Genomic DNA, 23389 nt, shown 5'->3' with positions numbered 1-23389 from the left:
TCATTGGATATCTTAAATGTTTCTTACTTCACTCAAAGGAACTAAAGAACTGAGCCCCACAGAATTATAAGTTTAGCCGCCTGTGACTAAGAAAGCTTAACAAAATCTGTGTTAGTATATTTGTCAATTAAATCTACTTCTAATTAAATTCTGCTGCAAGTAAATCCAAAAGCCCAGAGGCCAGCCAAGCTCCAAAACTACAGCGCACATCTAGAATAGGTGCTGCATGTCATGTAGTATTCACAGTGCGGACCAAGGGACTCCAGTTGCAGACTGACAGAAGAAATTGTACAGAAGAAATAAAAGGAATAGGGTTTATGTATGGATCCTTCACAGCAATCTCCAAATGTAAGTTCTAAAACTCCCTACTTTTTTTTTCTCTTTTTTCATTATTTACTGCTTTTGTAGGTCCAGGAACAAGTGTGTGAACTAAGGTTGGTATGAGCAAAGCACTTCATATGTGATAGATGTGGAAGGCACCCTCAGAGTGTGCAACTGGGGAACAAACTTGACTAAATGTTTCTAAGCAAAAGGCAGTGAGGGCTTGTGAGAGTCTGAACTGAGAGAAGATGGGTTGGGTTGGCAGTATGAAACATGAGGAAATGGAATGAGGTGAATTAAGGATATAAAGGGCAAGGAAATTGACGAAACCAATGAATGAAAAAAGGAGAACTGGTGAAATACACTAAAGGAAGAAGACAGGAAAATATGGATAGGACTGGATGGACAAAGAGGTTATGTCCACAAATGAATGATTAAGATGCCACTACAGGAAGAGTAATGTAGCAGCCATTTGTTCTAAAAGCAGGCCTAGTGTTCCTCTTTTCCCAGTTCACAGTGCCTTCTGACCTACTACCCAGCAATGCTTTTTGATAAACATTTGTGAAAACAACTAAATATCAGAAGATATACTCCACCTGCAAAAGAAAGAGTAGGTGGCAAGAAATGTGTTGTGGTACCTGTATCCTCTGTGACTCAGAGGCTTTGGTACCCATCAGATGTGTCATGGTGAGCTGGATAGATGTAAATGCAGGGATTTTTTAAGTGTTTATTTTCAAAAGCAATTAAGTATGCAGATTTATGGGATACAGATGTTTAGGGACTTAAAGATGCAGCTTAGATACCTGCTTGGAATAGAAAAGTATGAGAAAGGGTCTTCTATTCCTGTGAAAATTTTCCTTTTCCTTTCTAGATGGGGATTAAAAAGTCAATATATTCACAGATTTTTGTAACCGTTTATCGAGAAATGTGTGTCTTTAAAATGTGTGTTCATTTGTGTTCTGAAATCAGTCATTTGGACAAATCTGAAAACAATGATATAATTTTTCAATTCTGTTTGCATTGTTATTTTTATTCCTTGATTTTTTTTCAGCTTGAGATTCAAACTAGTTACTGTATTATTATAAACTAATTCCTATAATTATTTAATTATTTCTTGTTAGGAAAATTGGATTTTCATTTTGACAATATCAAAACAATTTGGACTGATAAGTTCAGAAAAAAAAAAACTTTTAAAATTTTAAAAAAATGTTGATATCAGTATCACAAAATCTTTGTCTCAATTAAAACATTTTAAAAAAATGTTATGTAGTTTTAATGGGAATTTTAAATTCCACTTTCTCAGCAGTGGAAATGTGCATAAATTTCATTGAACATTTAAGCCTTGGAAACACTTGAAAACTTTATGCATACTCACTTTACTTCTTCTTTATCCTGGTAACTGACCAAGAGTAACAGTTTATTTAATTTTATTTTATAATGTGAACCCAAATGGAGAAATACAATGACTACAATGACTATCAACTAAACTAGCTGTTTTCACTGGGTAATACAGAAACACTGCACATTCACACAACTCTGCTAAATCCTTTCCTCCCAGGACCTCTAATGAGAGTGAGAAAGAGTGATATGAATGGGAGTACATTTTAGTTTGTGACAGCAGTCACGTTGGCCAAGTGATCCGGAAAATATGTTCACCCATGACCATGTGCACTGTAATTATTAAGGGGTTTTTTTGCCTTCTGTTGCTTTCAATGAGAAAAAGAGTGTCAGATGGTTAAGGATAAGTATTCCTATTCAAACTAACTGAAAGCTTCTTTGATGTAACTGGGCTGTAAAAGTTTAAGAGGTTTAGAGAGAAGTTTCTACTGTGACAAGTAGAGCATATGGTACAGATTGCTTCCTGTGAATTTACTAGAAAAAAACACAATTCACACTGGACTTATCAATGTATAGGCACAGAAAAAAAAATATTTCAGCAACATCACAAATTTCATGCTTTGTGACCTTCTTGTGTATGGAGTCAACAACTATGTCTTCCAGCTAATATTTGAATTTTTCATCTGGTAATGTCATCCACTTCATGAAGGGCTACAGTGTAACTATGGGCCAAAGAGTGGTAGAAAAGAGAATTAACCAGATGGTCTCTTCCCTTAACTGACAGAACAGGACTTGCTAGATGCAAAGAATCAGGCGTAACTATTAAAAACATGGTAGAGTACAGAGGACATACTAGGGAGCATCAGTGGGTTGGTGTAGGATGTTTCTATGTTTCTAGAAGAATTCTGCCTTCCATTTTGCAGTTAATTATGTTTACTTTCCAGCATGCTTTATAAAGTTAAAAAGTCACTTAGCTTGCTCTGAAAATGCTATGTCTCACCTAATATTTTTTGTCAATTTCTGTTTTAGATTATTGAGTTTGCCTGAGTTAAATGGAGATTTGTCTCTTTTCCTGCCTATGTGAACTGCTTTCTAGCCACGTACACATGTGTTCTTAGATCTGAGTGCATTAGGTAAAGTAACAGCAGCGCTTACCGTTGACACAAGCCCTCAGGTCAGCTGGAGAATCTGGAGTAACTGCTGTAACCCTGAAAATCCCTGCTCGATGGGAGGCAAGGCAGCCTGCAAATGCAAACCCACACAATCTGCTTATGATACAAACACTCATTTAGTCTGAAATTACAACAGCTTATGCATAGCATCTTCAAAGACTGTGTTTTCACAGCTTGAATTAGAAAACTTGTCTGGACATATTAAGGACAGCTGATCACAGACCAACCTTCTGAGTGCCTCTGCTAGGATCTAAGCACACAGAACTGCCTATGAGCTACTACGCATTACAACCAGCACGGAAATCATTCAAGCACTATGAGCAGAATAACTAAACTAGTATTAGCCAAATAAGAAGACCAGTGAATGATATACTAGAGATGTTCAGATTTTTTGTACTTACTTAAATATTTGGGATAAAAATACTCCTGCAGAAAGAAAAGAAAAATAAAGAGTAAGAAAAATTAAGGTAGATAGAATTGCAGCAAAATATATCACTGAATATGTTCTAAAATATATTGGTACTATATTTTGTACCAAAACATATATTGGTACTATATATTTTGTTAACTACAAAAGAAGCAAAAAAGAAAAAGTCACTTTGACTCACAGAATATAGACCAAGTTTTCTGCATCACTGTTGTTTAGGCTAAGACAGCAGATGATTTAATAAACACAAGACTCATTGGACAGATTAAGATACTGCACTGAATTGGACACTTTCAAAGTGAAAGCAATGAAAATGAATTGGGTGTCAAAATTACTTTGAAAATTGTCTCTTTAAATGGGGAGATCTTGCCCAATGTTGCTATTGGATGCAGAGCAGCCTCCTTTATTTCCCTTTTTCAGCCTAAAATAAACAAAAACCCTGGCATAGGTTGAACATCTCATATGCAATTCATTCCAAATAACGTGAAAACTGTTACTAAACCAGAGATTTTTAAAAACAAGAAGTTGAATAATAAAAAAAATAAATAAAAAATATACCTATATATAATAGGTATATTATATATATATAATATAAATGAATAAAAAAAATATACCTAATAGTAAATAATGTGCAGTGGGAATGAACTGAGGAACAGAGTTCTCTCCACTAGGAAAAAAGCTCACAGTAGTATGTCCAATCCCTTCATTAAAAGGGCTGCACTGCCATGCGTCCTCTGTGTAAAATTTTAATTGAAGCCAACAGCTTCCCCACATAGAATGCTTGCAGACAACTGTGGTCTAAAACTGGTGATCCATACTGGGAATTAAAATAATATCCACTCAACTATTCTCTTTGCTTATACAGTCTTCGTTATTAATTGTGCATGTTCTTTACACAAAAGAATTTCAGACTGGTTCTTGGTCTGCATAGTGGGGTTCTTTTAGCTTTGCAGTGTGAATTCTATGGACTTCTAGCTTTCCCTCTGCAAAAAACTACTATCTAAGTCATAGATATTCATCAGATACTTACAGTTTCAGGATTATTTTCAAAGATTTCCCTGGCTTCTTCCTTATTGCATAATTCTTCGATGCACTCTCTTTCTAGATTTCCCTTCTTACTTTCTTCCATAAAAGAATTTGCTCGACGTTTCCTCAACAGGAACTGAGAGGCATACTGCTGGGACAAAACTTTGTAGAAACAAAGGAGCTCTGTTGTTATTTATTTTTTAACAGCTGAAAAACGCTGTAAGCACTGAACAAATACGAGAATCTAACAAAAATCTGAATTAAATGCTTAGTCAGGAGTTGCTGTTTGCTATCATTTTGGAAAATGTGGGCAAGAAATCCTAGAATTCTGTTTTCTGTATGTGGGGTAGCTGTTTCTAACCAAAAAAATCCTGAGTCACCAAAAAAAACTTTGTGCAATGCTATGTCTGAAGCATAATTTAAATGTCATATTCAGGTCAAGATTTTTTTTTTTTAGCTATGGATAAAACAAAGTGAGATATGTGACCAACAAGTGGAAAAAAGCTGTGAAGCCTTTTATATTACCTGTTTCAGTGATCTAAGAGTAAATATTCTGATCCTAATTAACTTACATGAGACCAAAAATGTGTCTCATAAAATCAGGCTACTTGTTATACGTAATTAACAGAAATGTTATTTTATTTTTCAGAACTGTAAAAGAACAAGACAAAGTAAAAGGTGAGAATGATATCCTGAGAAATATCAAGGCAGACAACCTTCCTACATTCACATTTTACCAAGATAAAACACAAACTGACCTAATTTTTGTATTTCAGATCCATCATGTTATGTGTCATTACTTAATTTTCACGTATCTTGTTACTGTCATTTTATTGACTTTTACATAAATGGTGAACAAACAAGTGAATTGAGAAATTATATTAAAAATGAAAGAAGTTTGTTTGCTTCCATGTTCTCTGTAGAGCACACAACCCTACAGGAACAGCAACTAAATTAGACTGCCTTGTTAGTTTAGGCTTTGGACATACCTTGTGACTAAGAAAAATGGATGAGCCTAATTGGAAAAAGTCCAGCTGATAGGGTTAAAGAGCATGGCTGACGTGTTAACTAGAGAGCACCACACTTCTACACACCTGCACTTCTTTTATCAGTCTTTGCACGACTTAACCTCTCAGACTAGCACAACTGTGTGAGGGTCATGACACCTGCAGTGCAAACCAGATATGGTGTGCATACATATTCATCACTAGTCTACAAAGAAGATCAATTCAAGCAGACATAGTCAACTCAGTACTGTTCATGAGCACCTTTATGAGACATGCCAGCAGTCAAATGTCAGAGAACAGCCTCCCAATGTCTGTGCACTAATGGGAAAGTAAAAAACTTAGATGGCTTATTAGAAAGAGCAGCTAATGAGGCCCAGAACCTGAAGCGAGAATACCTTTTAGGTGACAGATGTAACTAAAACCGTACCATCCTAAACACGTTACTTAAAGGAAGGTCCCTATCAGTGACAAGGAACGCAGCTGAAGCACTCTGAAGTGCTGCAACATTGGATGATGACCTGAAGAAACCTCCCCATTACAGCATCCTAAATGTATTCAATGTGGGATAAGCTTGTAACTCCAAATTCATCTATCTGCTTCCACTCTGGTAAGACAATAGGTAAGGCAATAGGTAAGACTTCCTGAGCATAAGGTGGATGTACTACAGCATATCTCCAAAGTTTTGAAGCACACCTTTATCTCAGAGAGCAACCAGCAAGTTGCTTAGGAATGCAAGGAGAAGAAGTCAGCTTGTGCTCTTCCCCCTAATAAGTATATGAGCAGGCAGCAGTCTGGTATTTGAGGATTCATTTCTTTTTATATACATTTTGATCTACATGGTGGTCTTACTGGAGAATGGAAAGAACTCTGTAAGGTGAAGACTGATCCTCAAGGAAACTGCTCGAAGAAAAGTCTTTTCTTACTTTCTGGGCCCCCATTTCCAGAAATTCTTGGCACAAAAGAAATGATTCAAGCCTGCTTTCGTCTTCCACTGTTTTCCACTTTCACAAACCTTAAGGTACGCCATAAGTACATCTCAAGGGTTGTTAACAATGTATTTAAAGAGCTGGATTTGCATTCTCTGGTTTTTACGTATCCTTCATACAGCAGTTAGGAGGAGAAATGAATTGGAAGCTGCTGCAACTGTGGATCTCCCAGATCTTCTCTCTCAATCAATGAGCCCATCACTAACATATGGCCTGCTGAGAGACTGGCAAAAAGCACAGCAAGATGACAGGACAAGAAGGACCTTATGAGAGCTCTTCTGAGCCCTAACCACACTGGAGAGCATACCCAGAAAAACATTTTGATTGTTTATTTATCACCAACTGCTGCTAGCAGTGTCATTTTAATTAACTTGGGTAAATGGCTGCATTTGTTGTTACATAAAAGCAGGCTAATAAGAAGGATATAGAAAGTCCATCTGTTCTGAGGCAAAAGGAGCAACAACAAAGTAGTAAAATTGTGCATTGCACCTGCTGATTTTGTTTACATTGGAGATTTCTACCAGTGCAAGCATGCTGACATAGCTTTGGGGCAGAGGCTCTGTGGTGTAGATGAGGCCCAATTCACAGCTGACTTTAGACAATCTTGTTTTGAGCTTTAGCTACATCATTCTCATTTTAACACAATTTTTCCGTAAATAAAGCACAAGAAAATTCCAAGTGTGTGCAATGTTCTTGAGGACATTACACCAGATAAAACTGCCTACCTCGTGTTTTCAGTACAGCAGGGTAATGGAAACAGGTCTTTTCCCCTACATCACAGCAGTTCAGCCTTCTCCTAAGCTGATTTCCTATGACTTTTGAGTTTAAATAAAACATGTAACTCAATGCAAATTTCCTATTTTTAGTGCAAATATTTCAATTCCCATGCACAGAATTAGTAGTTTATTTATTCAACTGGTTTTTTCCTTACAAAGATTATGATAAGACCTTTATTTAAAAAAACAAAAGTAATCCTGACTGCTGCTGCCAGTTTGATTACAGGAAACTCCAGCCCACTTCTGACCCTGCCAAACCAATAGTTCACCCTTAATGTACTCGGTGTGTTTCATTCAGTTATCACTGAAGCCTTATGAAATTCAATAGCCTTATGATTTCAGTAGGTGTTGTACAGACACTGTGTAGTGATTACTCATCAGGCACCTGTTTAGAAGTAATGCTACTGAAAAGGAAAAAAAATGGGGGGAGAAGATGAGATTCAGTTGTTCCTTACAGCTGTTTTGTACTGCAGATGCAACTATAAACCTGCCTTAAGCAGGCTAGTTAAACATAGCTTAGAGCTGCTTACCTAACATCCCAGTTGTGGAAAGCAGTTGTAGCCTACTAGTGCGCTCTCCCAGAAACTCAGAAGACCCCATAGACTGAATAAAAAGGACATGTGATGCCACTGTAGAAAGTGACATGATCTTGTTTGTACAGCTGTTATATTGCAATCAGCTCCATAATTCCAGTGTCTAGAGACTCCCGAAATGCTCATCAGTGACATAAGCTTTATGCAGCCAACAAAATAAAGCCAACCAACTGCTAATGTTTGCCTGTTCCTTATCTATCTTAACCAAAACATGTCCCTCAATGGATGTTGGACCAAATGCAGCTGCACTGAGACTAGCAGGCAACTTCCATTTATGATTATTGAATGGTACAAGCTGCATTATTAAGATCTTTCTGTTCCCCGCCCCCGCTTCCAGAAATCCCTGGCATTGTTCAGAGGCAAGGATAGGAAACCAGACTACATGGACCACAGAAATTTTGCATGGGTAGGACAAGTCCTAATTTCCCACTGTTCATGAAAGAGAAAACTGACAAGGTATGCAGTAGAGAAGACAAATGGAACAGAAAATGTGATGAAAACAGGAGAAAAAACCATTCTGAAATATTTATTAGAAGATTTATTTTTAGGACTTGTTGAAAAATAAGTTATAAAATGAACTTTCATCCTTCCATGCTGTTCCCTTCATAGTCAGAATCCCTAGCATTCAAACAGAACTCTGAATAGCAAACATTAGGTTTTTTCTTCTGCCTGTTTAATCATTAGTAAGACACGTCAGAAACAGGCTTACTTTGAGCTGCAATTCTGCTTGTTCCAGACACCCGTTGTCATCTTTTACTACTAAGCTCAAAGACTTCCATGTCAAAGACATAAGCTTTGATTTTGTTTTGGGGTTTTGTTTTTTAATCTGTATGTGAGAGCGAGTAGTTCTTACCTAGGCCGATAGGTCTGAACTTATCAAGAGAGTCTGGGCCGCTTTGCCTGGACTCTACAATAATGCCACTCTCCCGAGACCGTGATCTATCGAGGGGTTTCCTTCCAAGCTAATCGAAGGCACGCTTTCCCCCGAGCCGCAGAGCTGCGTTTCGGCCGCAAACAGCTTCAGAGCCGCCACCGGCCCCCAGTTACAGCTCGGCTTCCAGAAAGCGGCCAAAAAACCCACGGGGTCAAGGCGCTCCGCCAACGCGGTGGCTCAGCGGCACCTATCCGGGGAGGGAGGACGCGATGCACCGGCCCGGTGGGGAGGGCCGCCCCCACCGCACCGTCCCGGGCCGACCCCTCGCCTGGGTGCCGAGGCGGCCGCCTGCGGCACCCCCCCGTCCCCACGCCCGCGGGTCGGCAGCCTGCCGCCGGGCCCCTCGCCCCCCGGGGCTGAGGGACGGGCGGCTGGGAGCGCGAGGGGCGCTAACGGACACCGCCGCGCGTCCCGGCCCCGCTCGCCTTCCCGGCCACCCCCCCGCCTCGCCTCGCCTCACTCACTCACAGGTCGCGGCCTCCGCCAGGGCGATGGCCACCGCCAGGCCCGCCAGCAGCGGGACACACCGCCTGCCCCGCGGCCTCATCGCTACCGGGGGAGGGAGGCGGGGCGGCCGGGACCGGGCACGGCGCCGTGACTGCGCGACGCCTCCTCTGCGCGGCGGCCGGGGCGGCGGGGCCGGGCGAGCCTCTGGGGGCGGGAGGGAGGGGCAGCGGGGCGGGGGGGGAGGCTGGGCCGCGTCCGGGCAGCCTTGCCCTGCGGGAGCGTCAGCAGGCCGCCGGGGGCAGCGCCGCGGGGACGCCTGGCGCCTGACCCGCGGCCGGGCCAAGCCGAGGGGCGGCCCCGGGGGGGGCGGCGGCGGCCCGCGGGCATCCTCCCGGCAGCGGCTGCCGGCGCACAGCGAGCGGGAGGGCGCGAACCAGGGTCGGCCCCGCACCAGCGGGAGAGGCGCGACGCGGGGCCGGCGGGGGGCGCGGCTGGAGGGTCGCGCCGGGCCCGGCCGCGCGCGCGCGCTGTTGTTTACTTTGGGGCTTTGGGGACTGGGGTGGGGGAGCGTCCCGTCCTCGCCCCCTTACAGCTGATTGGCCGGTCCTCCGCCGGCACCGGGGCAGCCGCCCGCTCCCATTGGTTAGGCGCGGGCCCGCCCGTGCGCTGGCGTCGCTTGCCTTCGCTCTCCGCTGACCGCCCTCAAGTTTGTCCCTTCCTCCCTCCCGTTGTCGGTAACCAGGGGCTACCGGCCTGGTTACGCGTCCCCACCGCCTCGGAGATCTCGGCTCCGACCAATGAGCGGCTTGGCGTGAGCGGGGTGCCGGGCACGTGACCCCGGAGCTGCCGCCTCGGGCCCGGCGCGGCGGAGCCGAGCGGAGCCCCGCGGCCGCCGCCTCCTCCCCCTCCCCGCTTTCGGCCGCGGCCCTCCCGTCGCCCGGGGCAGCGCCAGTCCGGCTGGCCGCCGCCGTGGCGGGGACGGGCTGCGCGGCGCGGAGCCCCCTGGGGCGCGGGCGGGCAGCGCGGAGCCGTTAGCGCTCGGACTCCGCGGCCTCGTCGCCGCCGCTGAGCGGCCGGTAAGTGCCGGCGGGCGCGCAGGCAGCGGCGGCGCCTCCGGGGCGGGGGGGGGACGCGCTGCCGGCCGCCGCGGCCGTTGGTGTGAGGCGGCTGGTTGTGCGGCTCGTCCCCCCGGCCCGGCCCCGCCGGGGCCCGCCTTTCCCGAAGCGCTGTGGGTGAGGAGCGATGTTGGGAGCTCGGGGTGAGAGCGGGTCAGCTCAGGGGCTGGGGCGGCTCCCGGGCGGGCTGGCGGGTGGGGTGGCCGCGGTGGAGAGGGGTCGCCCCGGCGGGGTCGGGCCGAGCGTCCTGCTCGGCTCCCCGGCGGAGATCGAGTTTGTGCCGGCTCGGCTCCAGTCTCGCCTCGTAAAACACCCCGGTGCGTCTCCGCAATGGCAGCCTCGGGCTGTGGGTGTTTGGCAGCCTGCGTGTGAGTCTGAAAGCAGCAGAGAGTGGATTTTCCCTGAAATGTTGATATTTTTTTTATTATTTTTTTTAAATAAAAACCGTACTCCCAGAGTGGAAGAGGCAAGCGAAGGAAACCTGCCTGAACCAAGGTCTGGATTTTAGGGGTGCTTCTTTTTTGGAAACACAAGAAGGGTAGGAGCGTGGCTGGGAAGTGCAGAAACTCACTGGAACTGCTAGTCTTGTAGTAACTTTTCTTCGCGGAAGAACTGATGGTCCTAGAGCTATTTCTCACAAATACTTGTATGCCTCAGTCTTTCAGGATGTTACAGTTCTCATTTGCACGTCATGCGCCTGTTAACTACACTGCAATTTTGGCAGAGAGGACAGTGTTCAGATTTTTGCTCAATATGCCTTCTTTACTGCTCAGTCACTTGGTTTGCTGTTCAAAATATAACCCAATACAACTAAAATACTGTGTTCTTATAACTAGAATTCAAACAAGTCAGGCAAGGAACATCACAGTAAGAAGTTAAACAATTAAACTTTATGAGGAGGGTCAGTTTTGAATGGCTTGTTTAATTATGTTTTAAAGAAAGTGAGAGCTTGGTATGACTGAAAAAATTCTCTACCATAAAAGCCTCTACCAAAGGCAGAACATTTAATGTAAACTCTGACAGTGAAATGGGTAAAAGGTGCTTGTTTTGTACTTTGATGTGGAAGTAGATAAACTTATTCATCAGATGACTTTGGATGTTGGACTTGCTGGTACCCAGTACTTTGGATCACATAACATACGGGCTGCTAAGTAGCTCTTGATCTTAATCTAGAGCGTTAAGAGTTAATGCAGTTATCTGTCATGTTTTTCATAGTCTCTGTAGTACACTTTTTCTGTTCTCTTACCTAATAGTGGGATCTTTGACATTCTTAGCCCTTGGTACTTGTGCTGACCTAAGTGGTATACTGGCTTAACTACGCAGATTTACGTTATTTCTGAGCTTGTGGGCCTGTTGGTTTTGCTTCACCTCAACAAGCATAAAGAGTTCAAGCTGACAGGTATAATATTTGGAACAACTTCTGAATGTTGTTAATGCAACACATAAAATACATGTAGTATGTTCCATATGTATTTCAGAGATCAAGTCTCTCCAAAATAGCATAACACAATGCAGTTTGCCTCCCTACCATAATTTTCTCAGCAGTGTTGAATGCCCTTCCCTCCTATGGTGGCATATTTTGGAAGTTTTTCATCTTATTTGTCACCTCCCTCCCACTCCCCCCCCCTCTAGGGTTTCATATTTAAACAAGAATCCTCTGCTGTGATGTAGTTGTCCTCTCCTCTTCACTCTTTAATGAGTTTTCTTCATCTCATGAATCCCATTTGAATGCTATGGGCCATATCTGTACTTTAGAGCAATTTTTGACAATTTGCAAATCTAGACAGTCTGTGTAACATGGGATGGAAATTGTTCTGTGATTATGCTCAGGCACTGAAAATGTTACATTTTTGTCAGTGCATTGTGCAGTGAGCTGTTACATTTTGCTTTTCAGCAGAACTAGGTGAAAATTTGTGTAGCTACGTTCTCAAAGTTAGCTTTGTTGGTGCTTGCTTCTGGGTTGAGACACCATATTCCACTGCATGTGGGATTTTATTTTTATTTTTTTTTTTTGCATGTGTCAGAGCCTGATTTTAATATTTGTAATAGTTGTAATCATCTTGCTGTCCTTTTTGAGATCTTCTCTGTTCTTCATACACTAAACTTTCCTGTGGAGAAGCTATTCTCAGGTGCCTTGTATAATGGAATATAAATATTTGAAGAGTATCTGTTGTCTCTGCTCTGGAAGAAATCTGACCTGTTTCTGACACTGAATGATGGCAGATCCACACAAAGATGTCCTTGAATACAGCAGCTTCATAAGATCAGGAGGAGTTCCCAGTTCCTACCAGTATAAATTATCTACACCATCATAGTTTGTTAGGGAAAAAATATGTTTGTTAGGCATAGTTCCTCAATTTTTTTTCTACTTTTATTGGTCTAGATTGGGGAGATGACAACTTGGCAAAGTTGTTATCATCTTTCATTATTCGTTTTTCTGCATAATTTGAAATTACCTTTGTTTGAGGTTAGTTATTTAAAATATGAAAGGAATTTCTTTGTTTAAAAAAAATAATTGAGAAACAGCTTTAGGAAACTTGCTGTGGTAATGCAAAGTGTTACTACTCTCAGTTACTCTGCTCATGGAGGCAAGTTAGCGGTAGGGAATATCTGTCTACATCTCAGCTGTTCTGATGTGAATCTGGTTGGGTTTTTTCACCTAAGCTGCTGATCAAAATGGGAGCTAAGATGATGTGAGCCTATGAGCTGAGGTGATAGTGCACATTCCTTCTGAAGGGTTGTGATAATCTCTGGAGGAGAGATTGGTATGTCATCAACCACCACCCCCTGTCCCATGACATATGCACGGATATTATTCCCCTGTTCCATAGCTGCCTCCCGCTCCCCGAATAAGAACAGTTGATGACTTGGGCTCCATCCCTGGAGGTAGTCACTTGGGGCAGGGGAAGCGGCCTGTTGGGTGCCAAGACCCACTTGGTGGAGTCACCTCCACACTTGCCTGGTCCTCAGAAGGCTCATCCTCCTTTGCTTCAAGTGGTTTCTGCTGTACTGTTCCTGTAACATACAACTCAAATCATGGATTATTTTCCCCCAAGTTTAAATCTCCTTGAGATACACACCGGATTTCCCCATCTTTCCACAATACCCACCAAGTGCATGTGAGCAGGCATAATTCCACAAATGGCTTTGCCTTTTCCCAAGGGAGGAGCAACCTAAACAGCCTTTTCCAGCCACTAACAAGTGTTGGACTCTAATATTCAGTACAGTAAGCAAGCTCAGTGACCAGCAGAGGAGCCTGCCAATTAACAACTATAATGTGCTCAGAACAAAGTTGTCATTATCTTTAGCCCCACCTTGGCACTGAGGAGGACTGTGGTGGCTTGACCCTGCCCAACAGCTAAACATGCACCCAGTGACTTGCTCACTCCCCTCTCCCATGGGATGGGGAGAAGATAGGATGGTGAGAAGACTCATGGATAGAGTTAATGGCAGTTTAATGGGGAAAGCAAAAGCTGCATGCTCAAGCAGAACAAAAAGAGGAATTAATCATTTCTTTCCATCAGTGGGGAGATGTTCAGCAGGCCTCAGCACGCTCAACAACTGCTTGGGAAGACAAACGCAATAACCATGAACGTTCCCCCTTCCTCCTCTTTTCCCTGAGCTATTTTTTTACTGAGGATGACATTGTATGGTATGGGATATCCCCTTGTTCAGTTGGGGTCAGCTGTCCTGGCTGTGTCCCCTCCCAACCTCTTGCCCCCCCCTCCCCAGCCAGGAGGCTTGGGGGAGAGGTGGGCAGGGCAGAGTGGGAAAGAGAGAAAGCCTCGATGCTGTGCAAGCACGGTCCAGTAATAGCCAAAATATTTGTGTGATATCAGCAGTGTTTTAGCCAAAAATGCAAAGCATATTACAGGCTGCTGTGAAGAAAATAACAGCCAGGCTTGGTACATCGTCCTACCAGGGAGTCTGTGGATTTGAACTCGTGAAGCAAAATTGCCCAAAGCTTGCCAGTGAAAGGCCTTTACCTGGACAACTGCTGTCGGTTTTCAGTAGGATTATCATAGCTGAGTAACTAAGGGGGTTTTAAAGCTTTTGCATTGTTGTGCGCTTGACTGCATGGCTTGTGTAAGCTTTACTGTTTCATAGCTATGTGTGCATACAAAGAAGTAAACATGCACATGATTGCACAGTTATTCTCTATTGTTTTTTCCACAGAGCAACACCAGAAAGAATATTCTGTTTCTTCCTCCCGCTTGAAGAGTGGGATAGTAAAATAATGGAAGTACTTGATACTTCCATTTAACTTAGTGACAATTACTAGACATTAAGTTGCCAGTTCCTCAAAGTACTGGCTAGAGAACCCAGTTTCCTTGTGCGATCTTTCTGTGCAAAATTGACAGTTAAAGGAATATACTTAACAGATAGGATATTCTTTGTTTGCTTTTAATGTCTTATCCTTTTATGTTCTTGCAAACCTTACTCGTGCTTGAAATTGGGCCTCATTTTCTGTCAGAGCTGTGGGATGTGTTAGCGAGGCAAGCACTGGAATTCCATAGCTTGATGTATCTTACTGCTCTAACTTGCAGGTTTCCTTATGTACAGTGGTCTTGCATTATCATTTTGTGCGAGTATTGTGTTGTTGCTGCCCAGATATGTAAAATGGGGACAGATGAAGCGTGAGAGGATGGAAAGGTGAAAGACATAATGAGACTGTCATGGGGCTGACTGAATATGACACACTGAATAGACAGGCTGCTGCCAGGGAAATGACTTGCCTTGGTTATACATAGGGGCTAACTATGCATTTCTTCTTTTTTTTTCTTTTTTTTCTTTTTTTTTCCTAGCAGTGACAAGACATCTGGGTCTCTGCAGTCTCTCTCACAGTCTTCTTGTGTTGTTCTGGCCTGTCTACATTGTTTCTGTAGCTTGCATGGCTCTGGATGGCTAATGAAGAGGGATGTTCAGTCTAATGGCCAATTGCTGCAGCTGGTTAAAACGGTGGCAGGAACCTGTGAGGTAAACATGTGAAAGTATTTTACATTTCTACACACGCCCTCCCAAACTGTCCTCTCACCTATGTTTTACTTTATTTGCTATATAACATTGTTTCGTATTTTTTATTTCTGAGACAAAATCTGTCATTTTTTTCTCCAAGAGAGAATCAATACATCTTCTGAACTTAAAAGTTAAATGTTAGTCATCTCTAATTCGGGTACTTTGTTTCTGACTTCAGGAAGGTATAAAGTTCAAAATAATGTGCTTCGCATACCGTTTCCTCAAGTTGAGCATTATGGCGTGATAATAGAATGTTTATGTAAAGTTTATTTGGTTTTTGTCTTACTGATTTAGTTTCTGCATTTTGAGATTCTGAAGTGTAATGTGTTAAAATACTTCGTTGTCAAGAGCAGACTGTAGCCCCAGTGTCATACTAGTTTGCTTACTATTATCTAAGTAACTTAATACTGCATTTTGTGGGTAGCCTGGTGATCCATTCTCACATACGGAATTCTACGCTTATTGTTTGTTTCTGTTACTTTTACTTTGACATCCTGCATCCTTTTCCCTCCAATTAGCAGAGATACATAGATAGTGCATAGTTTGTTTCAAACTGTGGGGAAGGGAGATAAAGGGTATACCACACTTACTTATACTTCACGCTCATGTAGGAAGATTTGTTCTTTTCTTCAATAGTACGTAGTTTAGGTTTTACAGAAGGTGCTGCTGTTCAAAGAACTATATTGGATTGAATAGCTTTCTGACACCACCGATGTACTGTAGACGATTGTGAGTTTATAGATGTTCGTGGCTGTTCTCATTTTAGCTTACTGTTAAAGTATAATTTACTATGATCCTACTGTTCATTTTTAGGTTCTTTTCTCAGAGATTTTTGGCTCTTCTGAAAGAACTTGCATAAACTATACTTCATGTATGATGCTATTATAGTTTTAAGACCAGAAATAACAATGTTTTTAGTATTCCTTCACTCAAAGGGGCATAAAATTGAGCAAATTCCTTTGACTCCTCTGAGTCTTTGTGAATAGGAGGAACAATTGAGGTATACACATAGATCTGTTTTTCCTATTGCTTTACTTAAAATCCTATCCTGGTATAAGTTCTAACCTGTATACCAGTTTGCTAAAGTACTGTACATACTCAACAGCACTGGTTTGCACATTTGCAGTCTAGATTGCTCCTACTTGAAACAAAGGCATGATGAGTACCAGTGCAGCTTATTTACAGCATCTGATGTTGTCTACACAAGTGTTGCATACTGTATAGTGTTGTTCAGATGCACTGGTTGAGACAGAAATTAATTTCTAGTATAGGCATAACTTTGAGCCAGAGAGATGGTAAAAATACAGGGGAATGGAAATGAAATTATAGAAATTGTTAAAGAGACCATGACCACACCAAAAAAAGGATAAAATTTACAGTACCGTGAAATTAAATTTCAGCAGGCAGATACAAGTTGAAAGCAAAATCATTGGCTCATGCGAAACTTACAGCACAATACTAGACTTCTCATTTCATACCTTGTTCTGCTGTTCTGTCTAATCAGATGGTTTGACATACTGAACACCAGATACACAATTGTAACAATGCCTGCTACTTGGTATTTTGATACCTATTCTTTCTACTACTTTGTGGTAAATTTGCTATGCATGTATTAAAAAAAACTTAATAAAATAAGTGAAGTCTAACTAGAGGAAAAAAGATTTGAAATGTCTGTCTTTTTTTTTTTCTTCTCCTTTTGGAGGAAGGTGACACTAATAATGGTGGGTCTTGATAATGCTGGTAAAACTGCTACAGTCCGAGGAATTCAAGGAGGTAAGCAATTGTTTATCATCTAAATGGAGCATTGAAAGAGAGAGTATAATTACTAATTTTCCATCATTTTAATCTAAAAATGCTGCTTCAGCTCTTAAATTGTCTCTCCTTCCCATATTGTTGAAAGAAAATTTTAGTCATTGTACCACTGAAAGTGGCTGCCAGAGTGAGCATGTCACAGGCCCCATTGTGAGAAGACCTGCAGATGAGAGAAGAATTAAGGGGTCTTACCTTTGATGCATAAAGACTCTGATTTTTGATATCTGGCAAGTCATGCTAGGGTGTCTGAAAAAGTAGGTTCTCCCAGTCATGTGCTTTATGACTGACTTAGAGCAAGTCCGTGGTAGTTCAACAAAGTTGCTACCATTCTCCTACATCTTTTTCAAAGGTGTAGAGAGGCAAGATAGTATGGAGAGAACTGCCTCTTAAGACATTGCACCATGCAGCATTAGAGCTCTTAGTCCACTCAGACAGAAAAAATTAGTCCACAGAAGTGTTTAATTATCTTGGAAATACTAAGACCAAATGTTCAGACTACCTTGGTGCTTATGTGCCTCGAGTTGACCACGGTATTAACTGTGCAAAATGCTAATTTGCAACAAAATCTGTTCTGGGTTCTTGTTTAAATTTCATGAGCATATTTTTTGGACTAGAGTAAGGTTTTTTCAGTAGTTCAATGAATAGCTGAAGGAACATTGTAACTGCAAGCAAGCCGTCTGTCTCCATCAGCTGCTTTAAGTGAAAGCATAGGACAAAAACTCTGAAGGCTGTAGACCACATTCTAATTATTTAATTACTTTGAATTAATGCAATGATACGAAATATTCTGGTTAATGATGTGTTTCACATCTACTATACATTAGAGAAATCAATGGACCTGGTTTTTGGTTTTGGTTTTTTTGTGCGTTTTTTTTCTTGTGTGCATGTGCTGAAGTGACCATCCAGTAACACGCATACATCAGTAAACTTTATATAAAAGTCCATGTTGTAAGTATGTATAATGAGGAAGAGGTTTAAAAGAAGGAAATTGTACGTGTATGTATATAACATAAAAGATGGTTCTAGAGATACATATTTTATATCATTATTTATCACCTGAAAAGCACTAGCAATTTTCTAGGCACTTACTTCAGTAAGAGACCACTTGATTTTGGAGGCTACTTTGCACCATCCAATGACACATGCAAGCCAGATGCAATTTGAGATGAAATTTGTGCTTATGAAAACAAAAATTCTCCCCCCACCCCCTTGTGGGATTGTCTTTCTAAATAACTTTCATCTTGTGTAATAACAAGAGTGTACTTAGTGTTTTGGCAGACTTGGAGACTCTACTTCGACTTTCTATTTACGCATGTTGTGTAAGTTCACAGACTTGCTGAAGTTGAATAAAGTTATGAATATTCTCTCATTTATATTCCTGAATCTTTGTCCTGAAAACATGAGAGCTTTGTTGTTTAGCCTTCTGTTGTGTTTCAAAATCAACTTTAATGCCTTTATCAAATAAATGTGACAGTTATTTCTAAAAGTCTTTTTTTCCTGGAAAAATTAGGAGTAAAGATGGGTATTTCTAAATGGAAACTCCAGGAAAAACATAGTTCTGACTTCTGTGACTGTTTCCCAGGGCTTGAATAGTGCTTATGTCCTGCTTTTGGCTGGGATAGAGTTAATTTTCTTCTTAGTAGCTGGTACAGTGTTTTGGGTTTAGTGTGAGAATGTTGATAACACACTAATGGTTTAGTTGTTGCTAGATAGCCCTTATCCTAAATTAAGGATTTTTCAGTTTCCCACTATCCTAAATTAAGGATTTTTCAGTTTCCCATGCTCTGCCAGCAGGTGTGCAAGAAGCTTGGGGAGGGACCATGGCCAGGATAGCTGACCCAAACTGGCCAAAGGGATATTCCATACCACAGGATGTCACGCTCAGTATATAAACTGGGGGCAGTAGACTGGGAGGGACAGATAGCTGCTCGGGCATTGGTCAGCAGGTGGTGAGCAATTGCATTGTGCATCTCTTGTCTTTTCTTGGGTTTGATTTCTCTTTTTTTTTTTTAATGTTCCTTTTCATTACAATTATTACATTTATTATTATTATTATTATTATTACTACTACTATATTTTATTTTACTTTAGCTATTAAATTGTTCTTATCTCAACCCAGAAGGTTTACTTTTTTTTTTGTTTCTCCTCCCCATCCCACTGGGTGGGGAGGAGTGAGTGAGCAGCTGTGTGGTGCTTAGTTGCTGGCTGGGGTTAAACCACAACACCTTAGAAAGCAATTTTTTTTTTCCTTAACAGGGCTTGCAGAGATTAGAACCTTCAGTTAGTCTGCAGGGTTGATAAAACCAGTATTTTGGGCTGTGCATCATACAGCCTATAGGAGGAGAATGCAGTTATGACTACTGGGTTTTAGTAGAAACCAAATATATTTCAGTTCTTAGGACTCTTAAACCTAGGCAAATCAGCATGGTCACCAAAGTCATATTTGCCAAATTGGATCTGCAGCTTATATGGCAGACCCTGTTTTTACATTGAAGACTGTTTATTATTGGAGACCTCACCATACAATAGGAGCAGATGTTTCAGCAATATCCCCTTACATTCAGCACCATCAATAACTTTCACCCTTAACCAACCCTCATGTTCACACTGTTCCTTCTTGTAAGAGCACACACTTACAGCTCAGAGTGCAAAACATTCTTCAAAATAAAGGCTGCTGAGTTTTGAAGCTGTAGTTTTTCACAAATGGGGGTTCCGGACCATTCTCTAGCTGGAGTTTTGGCTTACACTGTTCCAGTGAAGGGGTCTGTTCTGAATCCCCATCTTTGTGGTGTGTGAAGGATTCTCTCAAAAAAAGGGAGTGTGGTAGCAGAAGGCTGGTGATGTAGCTTCTGCACTGCTCTTCAGAGCTCAGCGCTTTTGACCATGCCTTCCTTTCTTCCTCTCAACGAGCTGAATTTTACATCTGTTTCTCCTGCCTTGTGCTACCAAGCTACACAAAACAGTTGCAGAGATCCAATTAACTCACCCCTGCAGAGACAGCTTAGTGGTGTGAGGCAAGTACAAGCTTTCTTTTTCTTTGCCCTCTGGAGAGGGAGACAGCAAGCAAAGGTATTAAATGTAAAGCTATAGTTTTTTAGCATAATGGATGGCAAACTAAAAAGCAGAAAATAAAAATAAACAAAAAAACAAAGGCCAAAACCTGATCTTGAATAAAGGGAATCAAGTAGTTTACATCTCAGAAGAACGTGGTTTCTATCACTTCACCTCAGCCCTTGGTTTGAACTTTTGGAACTGTTTTGGCAACCATGAGGGATAAAGAATAAATTTGGCAGAGCACAAGCCTTCCCAGGTCATAATGCATTAACTAGTTTGTTTTCCTTCTCAGACTTGGATTAATACTATGCAAATGCTTTATAACTGTTCAGATGGGAGCATTGGTGGTGAGGAGGAAAGTAAAAACTGCAGTACACTGAACACTACTGCAATTTAACTGTGATGTTAAATATTAAAAATTGCATTTGGGGCTTTTTTTCTCTTTTTTTCTTTTTCTTTTTCTTGATGCTCCTATCTAAATTAATGTAAAGTAACTGGTTGAGACACTCGTGTATTAATATGAAATTACCTAAGGAGAGGGAAAATCTTAATGTAAAAAATACGCAGTTAGCAATATGGTATCACTTAACAGGGAGGGTTTGCTCCATGTTTTTAAAATACTAATTTTGCTACCCAAAACACAGTGTAAAATTCTCTTTAAATAACTGAGGACACTTTTTACTGAAGGCTTTCTTCTTTGAACTCTGACAGAGTCTCCTGAAGATGTGGCTCCAACAGTTGGGTTTTCCAAGATTGACCTTAAACAGGGACGCTTTGAAGTCACCATCTTTGATTTAGGAGGTGGAAAACGAATTCGAAATATCTGGAGAAATTACTATGCTGAGTCCTACGGTGTAATATTTGTTGTGGATTCCAGTGACATTGCAAGAATGGAAGAAACAAAGCAAGCCATGATAGAAGTTTTAAACAGTCCTAAGATATCAGGAAAACCCGTGTTAGTGTAAGTAATGTTAATAAATGTTCTCCTAATCTCAAGTTTTGTAAATTTTGACCTTCAATACACCTTTTAAAGAAGTATTTATGTATAGTATCAACATAAGTATAAAGTATGCTAATACTACTGTAACTTTAGCACTAAGCAATATCACAATTAGTTTTACAGTATTTCTGAAGTATTTATTTATGCCAATCTTAGTATCATACTAGTGAACAAAGCCTTTTCTGTCTGTCTGTCTTTCTGTCTTTCCACATGGTGATGTACTGAATCCATTCACTGCATCTGACAGTAGATCTTATTTAGTCCTTCTCAGGGATATTTATTTCTCTTCTCTTTCATTAGCAGTGGAAAAATAATAAGGTGGGTTTTTTTAACTCTTTAAAATTCTAATATTACTTGAAATGGTATGATAGGTTAAAGGCTTTGCAAGTCTGTCATGGCAACATGGTGTAAAAATATTGTTACTAGTTAGGCCTACATCAATTACTTAAATTGTAAATGGTTGATTATATTCTGCAATACCAGTAATCTCAGCAATAAATGTCTTGTTCACTTAACACACGGTGGTGCTGCTGATACACAATCAGCAAAATCTCATTAAAGAAGGCTTACTTTAATAGTATTTGGCATATGCTTTTGTTGCAGTGCATGTGTTTAATTAAAAAAAAAGTTTCAAAAGGTCTAGACACATTCTTTCACAGAACAGATAGATTCATGAACTTCTCTGCTTAAAAACTAAGGTTTGTAAAATATCAAAAATAGCATATTTTATTCACCCACACAAAAGGTCTTTGGGGACAAATACCATTTTGAAGTAACAAAATAAACTGTGAAACTTTAAAATGGTTTATCAGGACAATATCTTTATGACTGGTGGGCATAAGACCTCCATAATGCAGTAATTACACAACTTTTCTGTGATAGATATAAAGAATCTGTAAAGCTAAGAGGAGTCGCCTCTTACTTCTAGGAAGCAGTGATGCTCTGGTGGTTTGAGGGTGAAACTGGCTAATTGTTTTGCTCAAGTGGAGTGTAGTTCAGCAAGCTAATAGCGTATATGTTAAAAAATAGATTAGATTTTTAACTTCCATTGTTATCTGAATGTTATTACTACAGGGAAGGCAATAAAACCAACTTAATGCAGCTCATTTAACCAAAATCTGTTCTGAAAATGCAACTGGGACAGGGACAGGGACAGTTGACAACTGTGCAGTGTTTCTAAATAAATACATTTTAGGGGGTTTTTTCATAGAAATCTCTATGCCCTAATCCTGTAATAGAGTTTATTTGGGTGGCTGGCTGTACCTGTAGAGAGCCCACTCCTCTGGGACTTGATCCTGCTTTTCAACCCATGTCAGTAGCTAATCGGAAGGCAGAGCGTATTAACTGAGTCTAATGGTGACTAAACTAAGTTTATTGATGTTACTGTGTTCTAATTGATTGAGCCTCAGGCCTTTGAAGAGAATTTGCTCTTGCAGTGTCCCAGTTCTGCGGAGGGATCCAGTAGTTTTGTTTTATACTCCCTATATGGGCCTGCATCTTGAGTTATGAATTGTTTCCTGTATTGTCTTTCTTTTGTTTGGTGTGTGTTCATGGCATAGCTATGCTACCCTTGGCATGTTCAAATCGCGTAAACCCTAAAATTTGTTCCGGTATTTGAAGCACTTCTTACATTGTGAAGCCTGCAAGTTGTGAAGCAGGAAGGCTTGGTCAGTAAGCACTAGTGTTTGTGGTATAGAAATGGAGTACTTAACAAATGAGATTAAACTGGTCCCATGCACCTTCCCTTCCCTGAAGATGCCTCTGGTTGGAGATGCAAATCTCCATCACTCATACTTGCCAAAAAGATGTTCTGTGGCATAAACTTTTTTCCCCTTAAGTCACTAAAACAAAAAATGAAAATGTATCAAGAGCAAAGGAAACAGCCGATTTCCAAATTTGTGGTGAAATTTAGCCTTTTTTAATATTTCCTGCTTCTAAGGATATTCAGCTTTTGTTTTGTTTTTTAATAATGAGATACTTGGCATCCATGTAGCAATAAGTTCCCTAATATCTTGGTAAGCTTCTAATTAGTGCATTTTAGTCTGTGCATGTATGCGTGAAGGCCAGTATTTACTGAAAATAGTACAGTGACCTCTAAGTATTAAATCTAGTAAAGTTGAAATTTTCTTTAAGTAATTCCCTTCTCTCTCATGCTCTTGCAGTGCAGAGCACAATCTGTTTCTCTTTTCATAGAATACTGTTATAATTTCATGCCAGAGGAGAGAGACTCCTTCTCTTTGATTTCCACACTCCACAAGTGTGTCTCTGGTCTGGACTACTGCTTTCCTCCAGCACTTGAAATAAACAAGGAGAAGCAGAAAAACAAATTGTAATTTGTTTATTCTCTGCTGTCTGTAGGTGCACA

The 23389-nt window shown here is 41.2% G+C and overlaps 2 protein-coding genes across 9 annotated transcripts in view; one reads left to right on the top strand and one right to left on the bottom strand.

Moving 5' to 3' along the window:
- Positions 1–9572, bottom strand: part of PROS1 (protein S) — a 35502-nt gene extending 25930 nt beyond the window's left edge. Inside the window, exons 1-4 of one of the 3 annotated variants that reach the window (XM_075034056.1) lie at positions 9049–9572; positions 4289–4446; positions 3233–3257; positions 2815–2901 (exon numbers count right to left, since the gene is read on the bottom strand). In XM_075034056.1, the coding sequence (XP_074890157.1) occupies positions 2815–2901; positions 3233–3257; positions 4289–4446; positions 9049–9127 (349 nt within the window). In that variant the 5' untranslated portion in view covers positions 9128–9572. The other 2 variants (XM_075034057.1, XM_075034058.1) reach the window with 2 other exon arrangements.
- A 265-nt stretch (positions 9573–9837) lies between these two features.
- The window catches only part of ARL13B (ARF like GTPase 13B), a 52038-nt gene continuing 38486 nt past the window's right edge, over positions 9838–23389 (top strand). For 2 of the 6 annotated variants that reach the window (XM_075034064.1, XM_075034060.1), the window contains exons 1-4: positions 9840–10103; positions 14948–15119; positions 16865–16931; positions 20736–20985. In XM_075034064.1, coding sequence (XP_074890165.1) covers positions 15051–15119; positions 16865–16931; positions 20736–20985 — 386 coding nt within the window. In that variant the 5' untranslated portion in view covers positions 9840–10103; positions 14948–15050. Of the gene's footprint in view, positions 10104–14947; positions 15120–16860; positions 16932–20735; positions 20986–23389 lie in introns of all 6 variants that reach the window. The other 4 variants (XM_075034063.1, XM_075034062.1, XM_075034065.1 and 1 more) reach the window with 4 other exon arrangements.

Source organism: Buteo buteo, chromosome 8 (assembly GCF_964188355.1).
Source record: "Buteo buteo chromosome 8, bButBut1.hap1.1, whole genome shotgun sequence".
Taxonomy (NCBI): Eukaryota; Metazoa; Chordata; class Aves; order Accipitriformes; family Accipitridae; genus Buteo; species Buteo buteo.
The sequence above is the reverse complement of the archived record's forward strand: the minus strand, read 5'-3'. Positions and strand labels throughout refer to the sequence as shown.